The sequence below is a fragment of the Nymphaea colorata genome, chromosome 12 (assembly GCF_008831285.2).
Source record: "Nymphaea colorata isolate Beijing-Zhang1983 chromosome 12, ASM883128v2, whole genome shotgun sequence".
Taxonomy (NCBI): Eukaryota; Viridiplantae; Streptophyta; class Magnoliopsida; order Nymphaeales; family Nymphaeaceae; genus Nymphaea; species Nymphaea colorata.
This window is the reverse complement of record NC_045149.1, coordinates 20,549,023-20,563,325: the sequence shown is the minus strand read 5'-3', so window position 1 is coordinate 20,563,325 and position 14,303 is coordinate 20,549,023. Positions and strand designations below refer to the sequence as shown.

The window sequence follows — 14,303 nt, the reverse complement described above, 5'->3', positions numbered from 1 at the left end:
TGATCAATTTTGTTATGAAACCCAACTAAGTAAGTTTAGATATCAGCTGAATTTTGAATTAGATCCGAAGTATTGAATACATATTACTAATATTAAGGTAGTCCAACACACTAAAGATATATAATAAATAAGTTTTCAAATTTGATTAGCAACACGCATCACTATCATCATAAATCATTGTTTAGTCATTCTTATATGTATAATTTCTATGTTTTTTTTTTTTCAAATTTAAACTTATCAATTCCAATTGAAAAACGACAGTTTTATCGATATTGGTAGCACTACTTCATATAAGGGGATGCTGATCACTAATAAGTGCATGTGTATATAGTCCATATCGTCCTAATTCTCATTTTACTTCCATTTAAACATTACAAAAAAAAAAAAAAAAAAAAGATTGTTTCATCCCATGCGGGACAATGTCATATATGATATTGCAATCCTTTGGAGATTAGAACATGACTTGCTTGCATTAAATTCATTCAATATGGAGAGAAATGAAGGGGCTTAGATTTGATAACTTGGATCCTGCCAACTGGTCCACTATCAAAGAACCGCGCATCTTAGAGATGGGCCTCTCTAGTTGGCTCCGATGCTTCATCCTCCCAGCTGGTCAATTTGCCCGGAAAAACGTCACTTCAAATGCATCTTAAAGAGACCTGCCAAACAAGAAGTCAAGCAAATATGAGAAGGTGACCTGCCTTTTCTTTTCCATTTTAAATGTGATGTTGAAAGTCTGTTGTTCTATATATATATATATAATAATTTTTTAAACTAAACATTAGATGGCTGTAAGTGAATGATGACTATGACTATACTCAGGATCATCTAAATGGTTGAAAGAAAAATAAGAAAAAAAAATGTTGACTGAGATGATGAAAATATCTTTCATATTTTTTTTATTTTTAATCTATTGTGATGGATCAAAGATCTTGATTAGATGGCTGGATGACACTAAAAACTAGAGTTACCATTTAAGACAACCATTTAACTAGAGTTGTTTGTGTAGAGAATATGGATGATTGAGAACAAAATAAAAGAAAAAATTAAAATAGTCTATCACCTTTCCTTTTAACTATCCATCTTGAATTCAATAACCATCAAAACACCATTTAATTATATACATATGGGGATCAGGTTTTTTTGTCTGTTTAATTTTGCCCAGTATGAGTGTATCATATTTATCGATAAATTTTCATTTGGAGGCTCCACTTCTGTCCATAATTTTATAAATTGGTCTTTTGTATTTCTGAGTTATTTTGGTGCTGCTCCTACTTTTCTGAACAGCTGCCAGATATTGTTCCTAATCTTTCAAATTAAAAAGTGAGGCCTGCTGATCAAATGGCGGACACGTCCTTTTCTTCTTTTTGGGAGAATGGGAAAAAATAGTTGCTCGACTTTAAAGATGGACATGAGATAAAGATATAAAAATTTCATATCTCCCAGAACGGCAGGCTTTACTTTGAGGTGCTGATTCGATCGTTGTCAGTAAAGGCGGAGCTCGTATTAACAATATATTCGAATCTCAAATCCAGCTAATGATCGAAATTGAGCCTCTGAAGAAGACCCAACTTTTCAGAGTCTGTCGTCGTCTTGTCATCAAGATCAGTCTCTGAAAGCAGAAAAATCTGAAGTCTCGGCTGAATCTAATCAGAATCGGACCCGGTCGTGAAATGGGTCAAATTTAAATCTTCAAAACAAAAGATGAAAACAATTAAATCATCGTCATCACGAGTCTTCTGCTGTCCTTTCAGAGAACACGAGAAGCTCACTGCAAAACTCGCCATGAAAGCTGCAGAAAGGTGAAAAACGAAGTGCCCCCAATGGAAAGAAAGAACGGTTCTGCAGGTCGGGCGACCCCATTTCAGGAAGAAGCAGCCACGGGCATCTTCTGGGTACATCCAGAGGCTTCTTCTTTTGGGGATACGGTCAATGTTCCCCAACATTAAAATGTTTTTCTGCAGGGCCACTGTCCTTGTGATAAGGACGGGAGGGGCATCTGCTACCACCCGCCCTTCGTGGATGGCCCCCATCTAGCAGAGTGTCTCTCTGTCTGTCCGTGGGGTCTCCTTCCCTGCATCTCCATCTATCGCCTTCTTCCTTGATGATGGTCACCACAAAAGTCGTCCTTCGAGGCTCTGATAGCAACTGGACGACAGGTGTCACATGAAATGCGAGCAAAACTCCACAGGCTCACGATTCTTTTGCAGTACAAGCACTTGGTGGCAGCCCGCATGAGGCCAAGCGTATTTGCCTGCGCAGTAAAAGGAAGTTGAGTTTTTCTTTTAACCAGAGTGGAGATGGATTGATTCTAATTGAAGATTTTTAGATGTTGATGTTCAAAATAATGGAAGAGGACAAAAGCGCCAGCGGCGGTCTAGTTCTGCCAAAAGAAGTAGACTACGAGTCTCTCGTCGGCACCCCCATCTTCGGCTCGAGTGGTCGAAAAGAACAGGTTGGAGATGATGTTTTCGAGATGATGGGGCTCATTGTTTGGAATCACGTAATCTTCTGGCACATGGGTCCGGTGGGGACGGCCGGAGCGCCACATGGATTTGCAGAGTCAGCCTTGGAAACCGAGACGTCTCGGATCCTTTTATGGGCTGGTGAAACCTAGAGAGAGAGAGAGGTGCTGCAGTGGACCCAATCACGTTCCCGAGACGGTTATGACAGGGATGGAGTTGTCATGTCAGTGTCGGAACGTGACTGGAAATTCACCTCTCTCTCTCTCTCTCACTCGCTCTTTCTGACTTGAAAAGGAAACCAGGATGTTGACACCAAGATCTATGATTGCCCAAGTCTTCTTTTTATCTGAAAAATTCCCCTGCTTTTCTACTAAAAATTATATTTTGAGCCTGGTTTGTCTTGGCTCTGCTGCACACGAGCCTGCCCTCTTTTGTTTCCTTCTTTGCTTCTTTTCTTTAATCACTCGCAAACTTCCACAGTCGATCGTACTTTTTAGGCTAACAGAAGAACACACATAGAAAGAGGCAACAACTTTCAATTTCGAGGCTCATGGACGAGAAAGGGAAGCGCATCTTTTGTTATTTTTGGTAGCGGGAGGCCTCTGGCAGACTGCCCTCCCTCCTGTTCACCATAAAGCGACTCTTTCTTCCTTATTGCAAGCCGACAACCGACACCATGTCCCACCTTCACCACATCAGACAACTGAAGTGTTCAGAGGGCAGCGCCCATAAAAAAAATTACCGAAAAGCCCTTGGTCCGCTGTATGTGCTCGCTGAGCTACAACTCATAAAATGCCCAGACTGTCCCCAGAGATGACCGGCCACCAGAATAAATAGTCTGTGTAAGCGGCAGAGAGAAGAAACCTTCGTGGGACTCTTGCTCGGCGCTTGGAACGGCGTGCCTTCGCTGGCTGCTGCTGCTGCCGACTGTTTGCGGCTCGGAAAGGGTTGCTGCAATACGGGCCTGGCAGTTTTTCCTTTCCCTTTTGTGTTGGGGTTGCTGATGCTGAGAGTACAGTTCGTTCCAGCCTTCCCCTTCACACTTGACTCGTGTCGCAGCACACGCAGCCCCTCCGGATAAAGACGTGACTCTGCGCACCACCTTCTTTTAGAATGCTGAGAAAGGCAGTGGTTCAAAAAGCCCAGAGCATGTTCGGTTCAGAGTCCCATGAAAGAGAGAAGGAAGAGACTGTACAATATGCGACGGTATCATTGACATAGTATGAGGAAACAATCGGTCCAAGTAGGGTGGAGTCAATGAACACGAATTAGGAATGTAATAAAAATTAGCAATTGAAACATATCAATAAACTCTTTGAGTTAAGATGCCATACAAGCATTACATAAACCAACCTTAAATCGCTTAAAGGAACAAAGGAACAAACTCTCACCTACATGGATTACATATGGTATCTTCTTCTTCTTCGATGTACATTAGCAACAGGGGTATTGGGGCTACACTATTTACCAGGTGAATGCCTGAAAACTTTACACTTCCCAGGGACCGACAAAAGGCCCCCGGAAGCATGGCGATGGCTCAGAAAAAAAAAAGGTGAATCGCCAGGAAGAAAATTTCACGACGGAGCCTGTGGCAGCAACACTTTTGCTGCTTCCAGTGGCCACCTTCATTTACTTTACTGGTTCATCCGTTCCGTCAGCGAAACATAAGGGCAGAGGCGCTTGTCACCTGGAAGGAGGTTCTGATACCGGGCTCGTCAACGACGGATTCAAGGGCAAAGGAAGACCACCATTGTCATGAGGAAGTGGCGACCCCCATCTCGGTTCCGTTTCCAGAGGCTCTATCACGTAAACTGCCCCATCGCTCATGCCAAGAGCAAATTGATTAGGCTCGGATGGATGAGAAGCAATCACGGTAGGATGTCCGCCACTGCTGCCAAAAAAGAAAAAACATTAGAAACAGCTCCATAACCATGCTGCATGAACCATAACCGAAAGCATAGACTATGAGTGAGGATCAGGTCACAAGGGGTGTCCGTGTACTCTCACATGAATACGCTCATGGCACGGTCACCATCAGTTGAGTGGCCCAGATTATGTGGGCAACTCACCCAGGTGGCAACCTAAACTCTATTTAAAGGAAAAATAGCAGTAGCTCCATGCTGAGTAGCTTTTGCTACTACAACAAACACAACCTCTTTGAGAAAGACCTTTCAACCTGCCCAACATTTCTAGCATAACATAACCAGTAAAAGTAAAAATAAAGCAGCTTGATATAAATTTTGCAATACGAATAAAAACTCATGCTACAGATTTTTCTAAGCGTTTCTGTATGCACTTAGTGATCATTTAATCGGGAGATGATACATTTTGTGTCAAAGTGTCATTCACCTAGAAACTGAAGGTGGGATATAGGATGATGGTGCGATGCGACACCGTAATCTTAGAGACTCTGCCTCAAAGACGCCAACTGCACCATCACAAAACCCAGTATAAATCAGCAAACCGTCACACGAGTAGATGGCACTTGAAATGGGTGCTGAGAGTGAGTCCCTCGGGGTCCACTGTACACAAAAGAGGTCATAGTAAGAACATAGAGAGAGGTGATGGTGTGCAATATTCTCTGAGATAATCACTACAAAGGTAAAGACAAAAGAAAAGAAGTTGCATTACAGGGGAAACACTACAAAGCCCAAGTGATTAAGTGCTCCAAAAAACATGTGAAACGAACATTTTCCACACACATTAATTTTGCTGCTGGGAACAGACTTTTCACATGAAAATAGTAAGTGGGTCTGAATATGAGTGAAGAACTTACAGATCGCAGACACTCGAGTTTCCCATCATAGATGATTATCTGAGTTTCATGAACAGCTAATAAGTGAGTCTGATCATTGTGAAATTGAACCCTTGTCTCTCCAACCAACGGGGATGGGCGTCCAGGAGGAGCCGGGATGAACCTTGACTTCTTCTTCTCCCACAAATCTATGCTCCAGACACATAGCTGCAAAACCATCGAATGAATTGAATGTTTAAAAGCCATTAGCACCAAAAGTACAACAGCCATCCCCTTAAGCACTAAATTACGTGTTCCAATTACCTGTGCATCAGCACCAGCAGATACCAATACATTCATGGACTGTGAAAATGCAAGACCGGTAATCTTCTTCTGGTGGCCCTTGAGCTTGGTTTTAACCTTCAAATAAAAATACAAAACCATCCCTCAATTTTTTGCACAAAACATCTAATCTGCAGGAACAAGTACGTGTTTTGTTTCACTCCTCAACATTTGTCTAACAGAAACATGACAATGCTTTCATGAATACTACTAGACACATTTTGCCAATAAAAAGTTAGATACCGATGCCCCATCCTAGAGAGTTTACTAGGAATACCTCGTCTATTCTGACATTGTATATTTGGATTGTCGAATCATCCATTCCTATTGCAATAATATTGTTATCCTGAGGATGGAATGCTAGAAAAGTAGCAGCTGGAGGAGGTGCAATGAAAGTCGTCATAACCTACACCACAAGCAATAGAGTTTTGTTGGACAAGTGAAGACATATTATAGAAGCAAAACAGCAGCAAACTGGACAATGCAGACCTTGAATGTCATCATATTAAAGAGGGAAACCTTCCCGCCGGATGCAGACATGACATAAGAATCGTTCTTAGACAAAGCAATACATGCAGCAGATTCTTCTGTGGAATTAGCATCACTTGTGTCATTAGTCATAGGAATTCCACTTGCAGGTTGCCATAGCTGAGGTGCAATAGAAGCAGTAGACTGCAAGTAACATTGTTAGAATTCATAAAACACATCCGGCGCACCTGAAAATATTAATATAATTTACCTTGCCAGATGGGCTTCTATCACATCTCTGCCATTTCCACAACTTATGAACAGCATTGGAGGCAAGGGCTAAGATTGCTACACCTGAGTTTGTGTATATCAATCTTGCAATCTGCATAATTCATCATTATAACCCACATGACTTGGATTTGTACAAAAGGAAAAGACATTCACTTGAGAATACTAATTTCTTACAAGAGAAAATTAGCAAAGAGAAAGAAAAGAAAAGGATGAATCTGCTACTGGTTGGATGACATACTGACAACTCTATCTGACAGTAAACATTAGCCAATGGATGGTTTCATACCTTGCTTGCAGTCAAGGGGTCAGGCAACCGCAAGGCCTTAAGTTGTGCTGACTCAACAATATCAGCCAATTTCCAACTTTTGATCTTGTCCAGTCCATCTTCTGAGATCCTTGGTTTAATATCAGGTGTTCTCGTGTTGTCAACTGCAGTCTGCATTTTAAAATACATCAGAAAAATAGAATGCCTAGATAGCCTGTTAAAACAAAGGAGACAAGTAGCAGAACTACTTACCAAATTGTTCATTGACACGGCCGATGGAATTCTCTCAGTACGTTCAAGCACAGAAACAAGAGAGGAATTGGCATTTGAAATGGGAGCCAGTGCATTGACAATTGGAGGCTGCAAGAATCAAGCAAAGTTATATACTATGCAAATCACTGCATAAGAGGATGTGAAATATAGTAATCTTATCCAACCTTAGTGTTCATTGATTCAGAGGGACCTCTAGGGCCTTCAAAAGCTCTGCTCTCTAGCATCCTGATAAGTCTCTGCCCATCACTATTTGCCAATATTTTGATGCCATTGTCAGCAGTTGTAACGGCAAGTAACGAACCTTCTTTGTTGAATCTCAATCGAGGACTAGCCTGCAAAATGTTTAAAAACTGAAAAAATTAGAAAATTCTTCAAATTCTTCAAAAATCAATTACAAAGCTGGCATCCAAATGAGTTCAAAATGCTGACCGCCAATCCTCCTTCAGCATCTGTTGTTGTTAAAATGTTGCTATTATCCATATCCCAGAACTTGATTTGGAATTCATCACCAGCTGCTAAGAAATGATTCCGTGTTGTGTCAAACTGAACGACACCTAAAGATCGTTTTCTAAACCCAGAATATGTTCTTTTTATTGATCCTTCACTCTCATTCCACTCTACTAGGTGGGAGTCACCTTCTTTGCTAGTCCCACAAGAAAAGAGCCTGGAAGAAACATCAACAGCAAACAATAGTCAGTTACCAGTTCAACCACTAAAACGTTATCCAGATTTTCATATCCATAAGAACACAGAAAGTCATTCCATAAATTAACAAGTCGCACGAACACAAAGGCAAGAACAAATATCAAATTAAAAGGATTATTACAAGCAAATAACAATAGAAACTGCAGTTTGGGAAATTTCTCAATGTCATCACAATGGAAATCTGTGAGGATATTGAATGACAGGAGAATTAGCTGGCCACCTACCAAATTAAAAAAAAAAAAATTCTACATAAGATTCACCTTGTTCCATCTGCACTGTATGCCATAGTCGTACACCAGTGGCCAGGAGCATCATAGTCAACTCTGGATCCCATGGTATCATACAACCATGCTTTGATTTTTCCATCAATAGCAGTAGAGAAAATGAACTGTGAATGGAACAAAAAAAAAATTGAAACAACAATGAACCTGATGATTCATGAAATAATCTTGTTTTTAACAAACTCATCCCAAGATGAAAATATGCTGAATCGTCAAGCATCTGAGAAATTAATTTTTACCTGAATTGCTTCTTTATGATGTGGGCATACAGAATAAACTGGGGCTTCATGGCCTTCAAAGACATAAAGCTTACGACCTCCAGAAGCATCCCAAACCTGCCAAATTTGACAAAATTAGTGGCGTGCAGCAAAAAAAGGGTTATAATGGAATAGAAATAAGAAAATAATTGTGCACAGAATAAATCTGAATCCATCGCATACACAAAGCGGATCAAAACTTCTATAACATGCAAAATTTAAATCTTAAACTCAAAGACCACATGTGTCCAAGTTCATAAAGGCTGCCTAAAGAAATAAATGTAAAGAGTATGCACACATTAAATTCCAATCTTACCTTGATTGTCTTATCATCACCACATGTGATTATGCAGAGTTGCTTGTTGGGCAGGGAGAAAGCAATATCATTGACTCCACCAGCATGGGCATCAATCTACAAAGACATAATAGGTCATCATAAACCAATAAAATTAGTGCATTGAGGAAAGAAAAATTGTTGTTGTTTGGAGGTGTACCTCTAAGTGTTGCCTCAGTTCACCAGTGGGGGTGTACATGTACGTCTGAACAATGTGCTTGGAGAATGCAACACCTGTGAAAAAATGCAGCAAAATGAGAAATTAGATTTGAGTAAAAAACAAAAGGACATCAAGAGATGTTTGAATCATACCAAGTATAGAACCATCTGGGCCCCACACACAACGATTTACAGATATAGTAGCATCCTTCATCAATGATGTCTGTAAAAGTAGATTTTAGCGAACATATTGACAGAGTTCTAGCTCTCTCTTGACGAAATTTGATGAAATTGAAAGCACAGATAGATTCCCAAGAGAAGAGACAATACCTGAAGCGTCAAAGAATAGGCAGAGACGTCCCACACCCTGAAAGTCTTATGTGCTATTCTTTCCTTTGATCCCACTTCCCAGATTGCAATATCACCAACATTTGTTCCAACTGAGAAAAAAAGGTGTGTTAAGAAACATCAGATACCATAATGTCAGTTCTACGTGATCTGCATCATGGACATCAAACAAAGTGTAAAGATCCTGCAATCAGTTCACCTAAAAGAATGGTGTGTTGTTGTGGATGGAAGTCCATGCTCATTACATTGGACCCTTGGTTAAGTGTCCTCACAACGGTCTTTGGAAGGTCATCTTGTGAATAAATGTTCTGAGGATGAGCAGAGCTTGAGAATGAAACCTGAAAAAATGGAATTAATGGTAATATGCTGGTAATATGCTGGTTATGTAACCAGAAATCATATATAATACAAACAATGATGACAAAACACTATTCAATTTTAATATACCAAACAATTATTTGCTATTAAAAAAAACTATATTTAATATAAACAGTGTTGACAAATCAATGCCAATTTTAATATACTAAATGCTCATTTGCCATACCTCATCTGGTTGGCCAGTTCTCATCCGCTTCATCAAATGCTCTGAATCAGCTGATTGATAATCCATACTAGTAGCACCAGGAGGAGTTCTTGGGTGCTTCAGAAATGCAGCTGATGGTAAAATCAACAAAAAACAGTTTTAATCAACAATATGAAAGAGAAAAATAAATAAAACATCTGAATGTGTGAACAAAAGTAACAAATGTAAACAGGAATGGATAAATAGTTAATTACCAGCATTTGGAGGCTGAACAAGACCTGCTGGTCCAGAAGCCACAGCAGGATGTTGCATGGTGGGAGCAGGATTTGTCATCCATCCAATTGCACTAGGAGATGCTGAAACAACAGTCTGAAATGGCTGCAAGGAAGATGATTGTAGGTGAGGCATCATGTCATGGTAATTGTCTTCTAATCTGAGAACATAAAAAAAATGAAGTTACATTGTGTGCACCAATTGCAGGAAATGTCCCAGCTTTAGGAATTGCTCCTACAAGAGGGCTGTTTGCAGGAGGTGGTGCTCGTGTACCATTGGTAGGTGAGCATGAGTGATCAACAAAAAGTGTCTTTATGTCCGGGTTCGGCCGTGGATTCTTGCACAGTTGGTGCTGCCAATTCAGACTGAACATCCAGCAAAGTTAGAAAATCATGGGTACTCCAATTACCTAATCAAGTTTACCAAGCTATAAAATGCCTACAGTAAAATATAGTATTTTAAAGACTAAAACATCACAGCAAAATCAAATTGCAAAGTCCAGCACACCTTTGGTTAATCAATGTCCGAAGGCGAGATGCTTTAAATGATGGAAAAACAAGCTTGTCTCGGAATAGTGGATTTGCCTCAATCAACTTTTTGAGCTCTAAAAGCATGATATTGCGGGCTGACTTTGTATCCCCATACTTGGAGAGTTGTTCATTATGCCTAAAAAAAGCCCATGAAATAAGACATACAACAAAACACAAAAAAACGTACACAATAACTTCGATATAAGTACCTGAAGTTATCAAGTGTAAGAAGTTGAGTGATTTCCTTGAACAGCTCTTCATTGAACGAAGCAAACACTTTAAGATCTTTCACAAGGATCTCAACTGCTTTTGCCCGGTCTTGTCTGGAATACATTGGCAACTTCATTTTATATCAAAAATTTCATAAAAGCAAAGGAGCCTATACAATGTTCTACTCAGGAGATTTTTGAAAAATACATATTTTTGCCTTGGTTTCCAAATACAAAAAAGACCTTATATGTGGAGTGCACATACTTGGACCAACTCACCTATCAAGAGCTTCAAGGTACTTCTGCTTTCTTATCTCAAAAAATATTTTCATGGAGTAACGATTATCTTCAACCTTTGTAAATCCACCCAAATATCTTTCCACCTCATCCCATTCCCCTGCTTGAACTTGATCCTCAAAATGTTTCATATTGAAAAAGAACCCAGATTCTTGTTCCAACCTAGTACAGGCCCAACATTCAGACAGTAAACAAACAAACCAAAATGCAAATGATAAAAGATCAAAAGAAAAGGCAACTCAAAATTAATAACAGGATAAAAGGAAAAACACAAACAGCAAACTGACAAACACTTACTTATGCACCGTTTCCTTGAATTTCTCCTCATCCAAGAACTGTAGGATAAGGAAGACAAGTTCCCTGCTTAAGGATGACATGTCTTCCAGAACTTCTAATAATCCACCAATCTTTTGGTAGCAGAAGCAAGAAATGCCAAGTCAGAGCTGCTCAATCAAGTAGGGAAAAGCTTAACCTCTCTAGTGCAGTCTTCCCAGCTGGCAGCTTAACAAAATTTTCTTGCGTTTATCTTTACTTCTCTGTAGCAACTAAACCTTCTCCAAGACTTTAGGAGGTCCTCTTTTTCAATTCTACACATACAACCTTCAGTCAAGATCTTTCTTTGCCTGTAGTGGCAGAAGGAAGTGGAAGAAGGTAATAGCAATAAACAACTTCCTCTTGAGTTCGACTAGCATTGCAGTCCTCGATTTTGGCAATAACCTAAGGAAAGGAACGATAAGATATTAAAAGAGGAGAGCAATCATCTTGAAGGTTCAACAAGATCAAACAGAAAAAAAAAAAAAAGATGTAAAAAGGTTCACCGCAAGCCTTCACTGATGAAGGGAAACAAGAAAAACATTCTCTGATCTCGTCAGATGTTAAATAGTACAAGGTTCTTTCCTGCATAGCTTACTACAATGCAGAAAATCAGGCAACCAATTAGGAAGTTTTCCTGATTGTCAAAAGGAGCTAAAAGGAGTTGGCCAACGTCCAAATAAAAAGCTTATACTTCAGCACTTTCTTAAATACCTTATAATAGCACAAATAAAATGACAGGTACATCAAAAACCAAAAGTTTTTTCCTCCACCGATTAACAGAAATAACTAAGGAGACCAAAAACGTCGAGCAATTAGGACTCCTTTTAGGAGCAATACGTCCAAAAGATATCGATTTTACACTCCAAAGTAGCTCAATTAGAAGCAAACGCAAAGATGAGTATTACCTCCCACTCGGCCCTGTAAGACTAGTTTTCAACTCATCTCTATTTAAAATGAATCAAATAAAAAAAGAAAATTAGTTGCAGAAATCCCCATTCATTTCCAAGTACTCCATCCAAAACCCTACATTCTGACTTTCTCTAAGTCAAAACCCCGAGAGATCTGAAAGAAGAGAGGAAAAGAGAGAGAGAGAGAGAGAGAGAGAGAGAGAGAGAGACGATCATTTTCATGTGAAAAGCGAAAAAGAGATCGCCCCGCTCCGGCTCATCCGTGAAACCGAACCCCAGCACCGCCGGCTAACTTAAAGATCTGACAAAGACGAAAAACCAAAAAACTCGAACAGCCAAAAACGGGGTACTGCTATCACCATTCCCATCCAACCTGTAGAAAACCTCATCAAATTTCCGACCTGCTCAACGATCCGTCCATAAATGGCTCCGCAACGTAAATCTGATGTTTGCCCCTTAAGAAAAATGAAGAAAATCGCCTGCTACCCACGGCTATCTCTTCTCAATCTCTCGCCTGCTTGCTACCGGAACCGAGATCGCAGGCACACGAAAAATAAGAAACCTCCACAACAAACATAACGAGAGGGGAAAAAATAAAAGAGAGAGAGAGAGGGCGACTTCTTTTCTTCATTTCCAAGAGGCACGTTCTCCTAGAACCGAACGCAGAGAGAGAGATAGAGTCTGATGCAGTATAAAATGACTACCGGTCAAATAGACGAGAAAACCGGAACTAGAGAGAGAGAGAGAGCATACTCGAAAAGGGAGCGACAGTATCTCCGCGAGCGCCCTCTCTACTTCAGAAAGCCAGCAACAAAAAGCCAGCAACAAACGAGAGACAAGAAAAGAGCGAGAACAATAGAGCGCCAGAGAGAAAGTCGGAGTTTGAGTCTTCGGCAAGCTGTCCCTCCTCCTTTCTCCTGTTCCCCCTCTCCCTTCCTCTTCCTCCTCACAAAACACCAAGACGACAACCCCGACGGCGGCGGCGGAAAAGAAACCAGGCGAAGAAGAAGAAATCGCTGCGCTTACCACCACCCGCCCCCTTTTCTTCCCCCCACACCTCTGCTCCTCCACGCTCTCGCCACAATTCCGTTCTCTCTCTCTCTCTCTCGCTTCTCTCTCATCCGCTGCCTTTTATAGGCAAGCCCTCCCGATTAGGTCGTCCCTCGAAGCCCGAAAAAAACACCACTCCCCCCGAAATCCCCGCCCTACCCCCACCCCTCCCAAGAATTACTAAACCATCCTTCCACCAAATGACCAAACCACCCCTCCCACTCCAACCCCTCTGGAGGCCATTATCGTCATTTCGACGCTCCCCAGAGGCGACGTGCGTGGTCCCGCCCCGTCATTTCCTCTCGCTTTTAATTTTCGACCGCCACGTCACCCTTCCTCGTACGCGTTCCCCTTTCCCATTTCTAACCCCATCCTTTCCCAAAAATCCCGTTTATGTCCTCCACCAGCCCCCCTTCCCTTTTCTTTTCTTTTTTGTTTTTTTTTTTTTTGTTTTTTACTGCGGATCCCGTCGACCAATCAACCCGTCATTTTCCTTTTTCTTGTGCGTAGTGCGGGGTAGCTGTCCAGTCAGAATGATAAGTCAACCTCCTTATATAGCCGGAGTTCGATAAGATAAGCACGCGTGCTTATCAACGTCTAGCTGTCTCTCTCCTCTCTCTATCTTTTTTTTTTTTTTCCGAAGGAATGAATGCGAAGCGGCCGCGTACGGAGGCGGATGCTGCTGCACCAGACACGTGGCGGTCTCACGTGCCCGAGTGGGTCCCGCGGGGCTTTCTGTGCAAGGGCGGGCCCCGCCTGCTGCTGATCGCGAGGAGGTTCACTGATCCTCGGGGTTCCAAACGGATCGGGTTTGGAGTGTGGATCCGGTCAAGGGGGAACCGGTTCGTGGGTGTTCGGCCTCTGTTCGGTTGTGGGCGTGTGTACTGACGATGGACGGGTTGGTGGCAGGTGCGTTGAAAATTTGGTATTGCGCTCAAGCCTGGATAGGACTCGAGTCCAGTTAGGGTGCGGTCGGTTCACCTTAGCTCAATCGAATTGCACAAAAAAACCGTGATGTCAAACGGGTTTGATTTGGATTTGGATTTGAATTTGGGTTTAAAATAAATTAAAAAAAATTATTTCATATTTTCAAATTATTGACAAACTTTGATCGGACGTTTAATTTCGCATCTGAATCTGACTCATAAATGCACGATCTACCACATTATGATAAATTAAGACCGGATTGATTTCTTAATTGGATCATTTTTTTTTATATCCGACTTTATTGACATGGACCATCTTATTAACAAAAGATAGGGGAAAATATCACTCT

At 41.1% G+C, this 14,303-nt stretch overlaps 1 protein-coding gene across 2 annotated transcripts; it reads right to left on the bottom strand.

Moving 5' to 3' along the window:
- Positions 1-3,733: 3,733 nt before the first annotated feature.
- On the bottom strand, positions 3,734-13,063 carry LOC116265505 (protein TOPLESS-RELATED PROTEIN 2-like). 2 transcript variants are annotated; one of them, XM_031646157.2, is made up of 26 exons: positions 12,731-13,063; positions 11,052-11,471; positions 10,737-10,916; positions 10,458-10,571; positions 10,226-10,384; positions 9,906-10,083; positions 9,700-9,823; positions 9,467-9,576; positions 9,122-9,260; positions 8,905-9,014; positions 8,728-8,797; positions 8,576-8,649; positions 8,398-8,493; positions 8,064-8,159; positions 7,804-7,931; positions 7,268-7,502; positions 7,003-7,170; positions 6,818-6,925; positions 6,587-6,736; positions 6,281-6,391; positions 6,031-6,213; positions 5,819-5,947; positions 5,524-5,619; positions 5,242-5,427; positions 4,815-4,987; positions 3,734-4,356 (listed from the first exon to the last, which is right to left on the bottom strand). In XM_031646157.2, the coding sequence occupies exons 2-26, from the start codon at positions 11,129-11,131 to the stop codon at positions 4,149-4,151; spliced, it is 3,405 nt and encodes a 1,134-aa protein (XP_031502017.1). In that variant the 5' UTR covers positions 11,132-11,471; positions 12,731-13,063; the 3' UTR covers positions 3,734-4,148. The 2 variants fall into 2 exon arrangements, with proteins under 2 accessions (XP_031502017.1, XP_031502018.1); XM_031646158.2 differs by having other exon boundaries at positions 3,734-4,353; positions 12,731-13,062.
- Positions 13,064-14,303: the final 1,240 nt, after the last annotated feature.

What these genes read in the sequence shown, in the direction of transcription:
- LOC116265505 (XM_031646157.2), bottom strand. Translation starts at nt 11,131, where the DNA reads ATGTCATCCTTAAGCAGGGAACTTGTCTTCCTTATCCTACAGTTCTTG. An exon ending in TACAGTGCAGATGGAACAAG is followed by an intron (nt 7,503 to 7,803) that starts GTGAATCTTATG and finishes TGTTTCTTCCAG; the next exon opens with GCTCTTTTCTTGTGGGACTA. An exon ending in ATGCTGAAGGAGGATTGGCG is followed by an intron (nt 7,171 to 7,267) that starts GTCAGCATTTTG and finishes AACATTTTGCAG; the next exon opens with GCTAGTCCTCGATTGAGATT.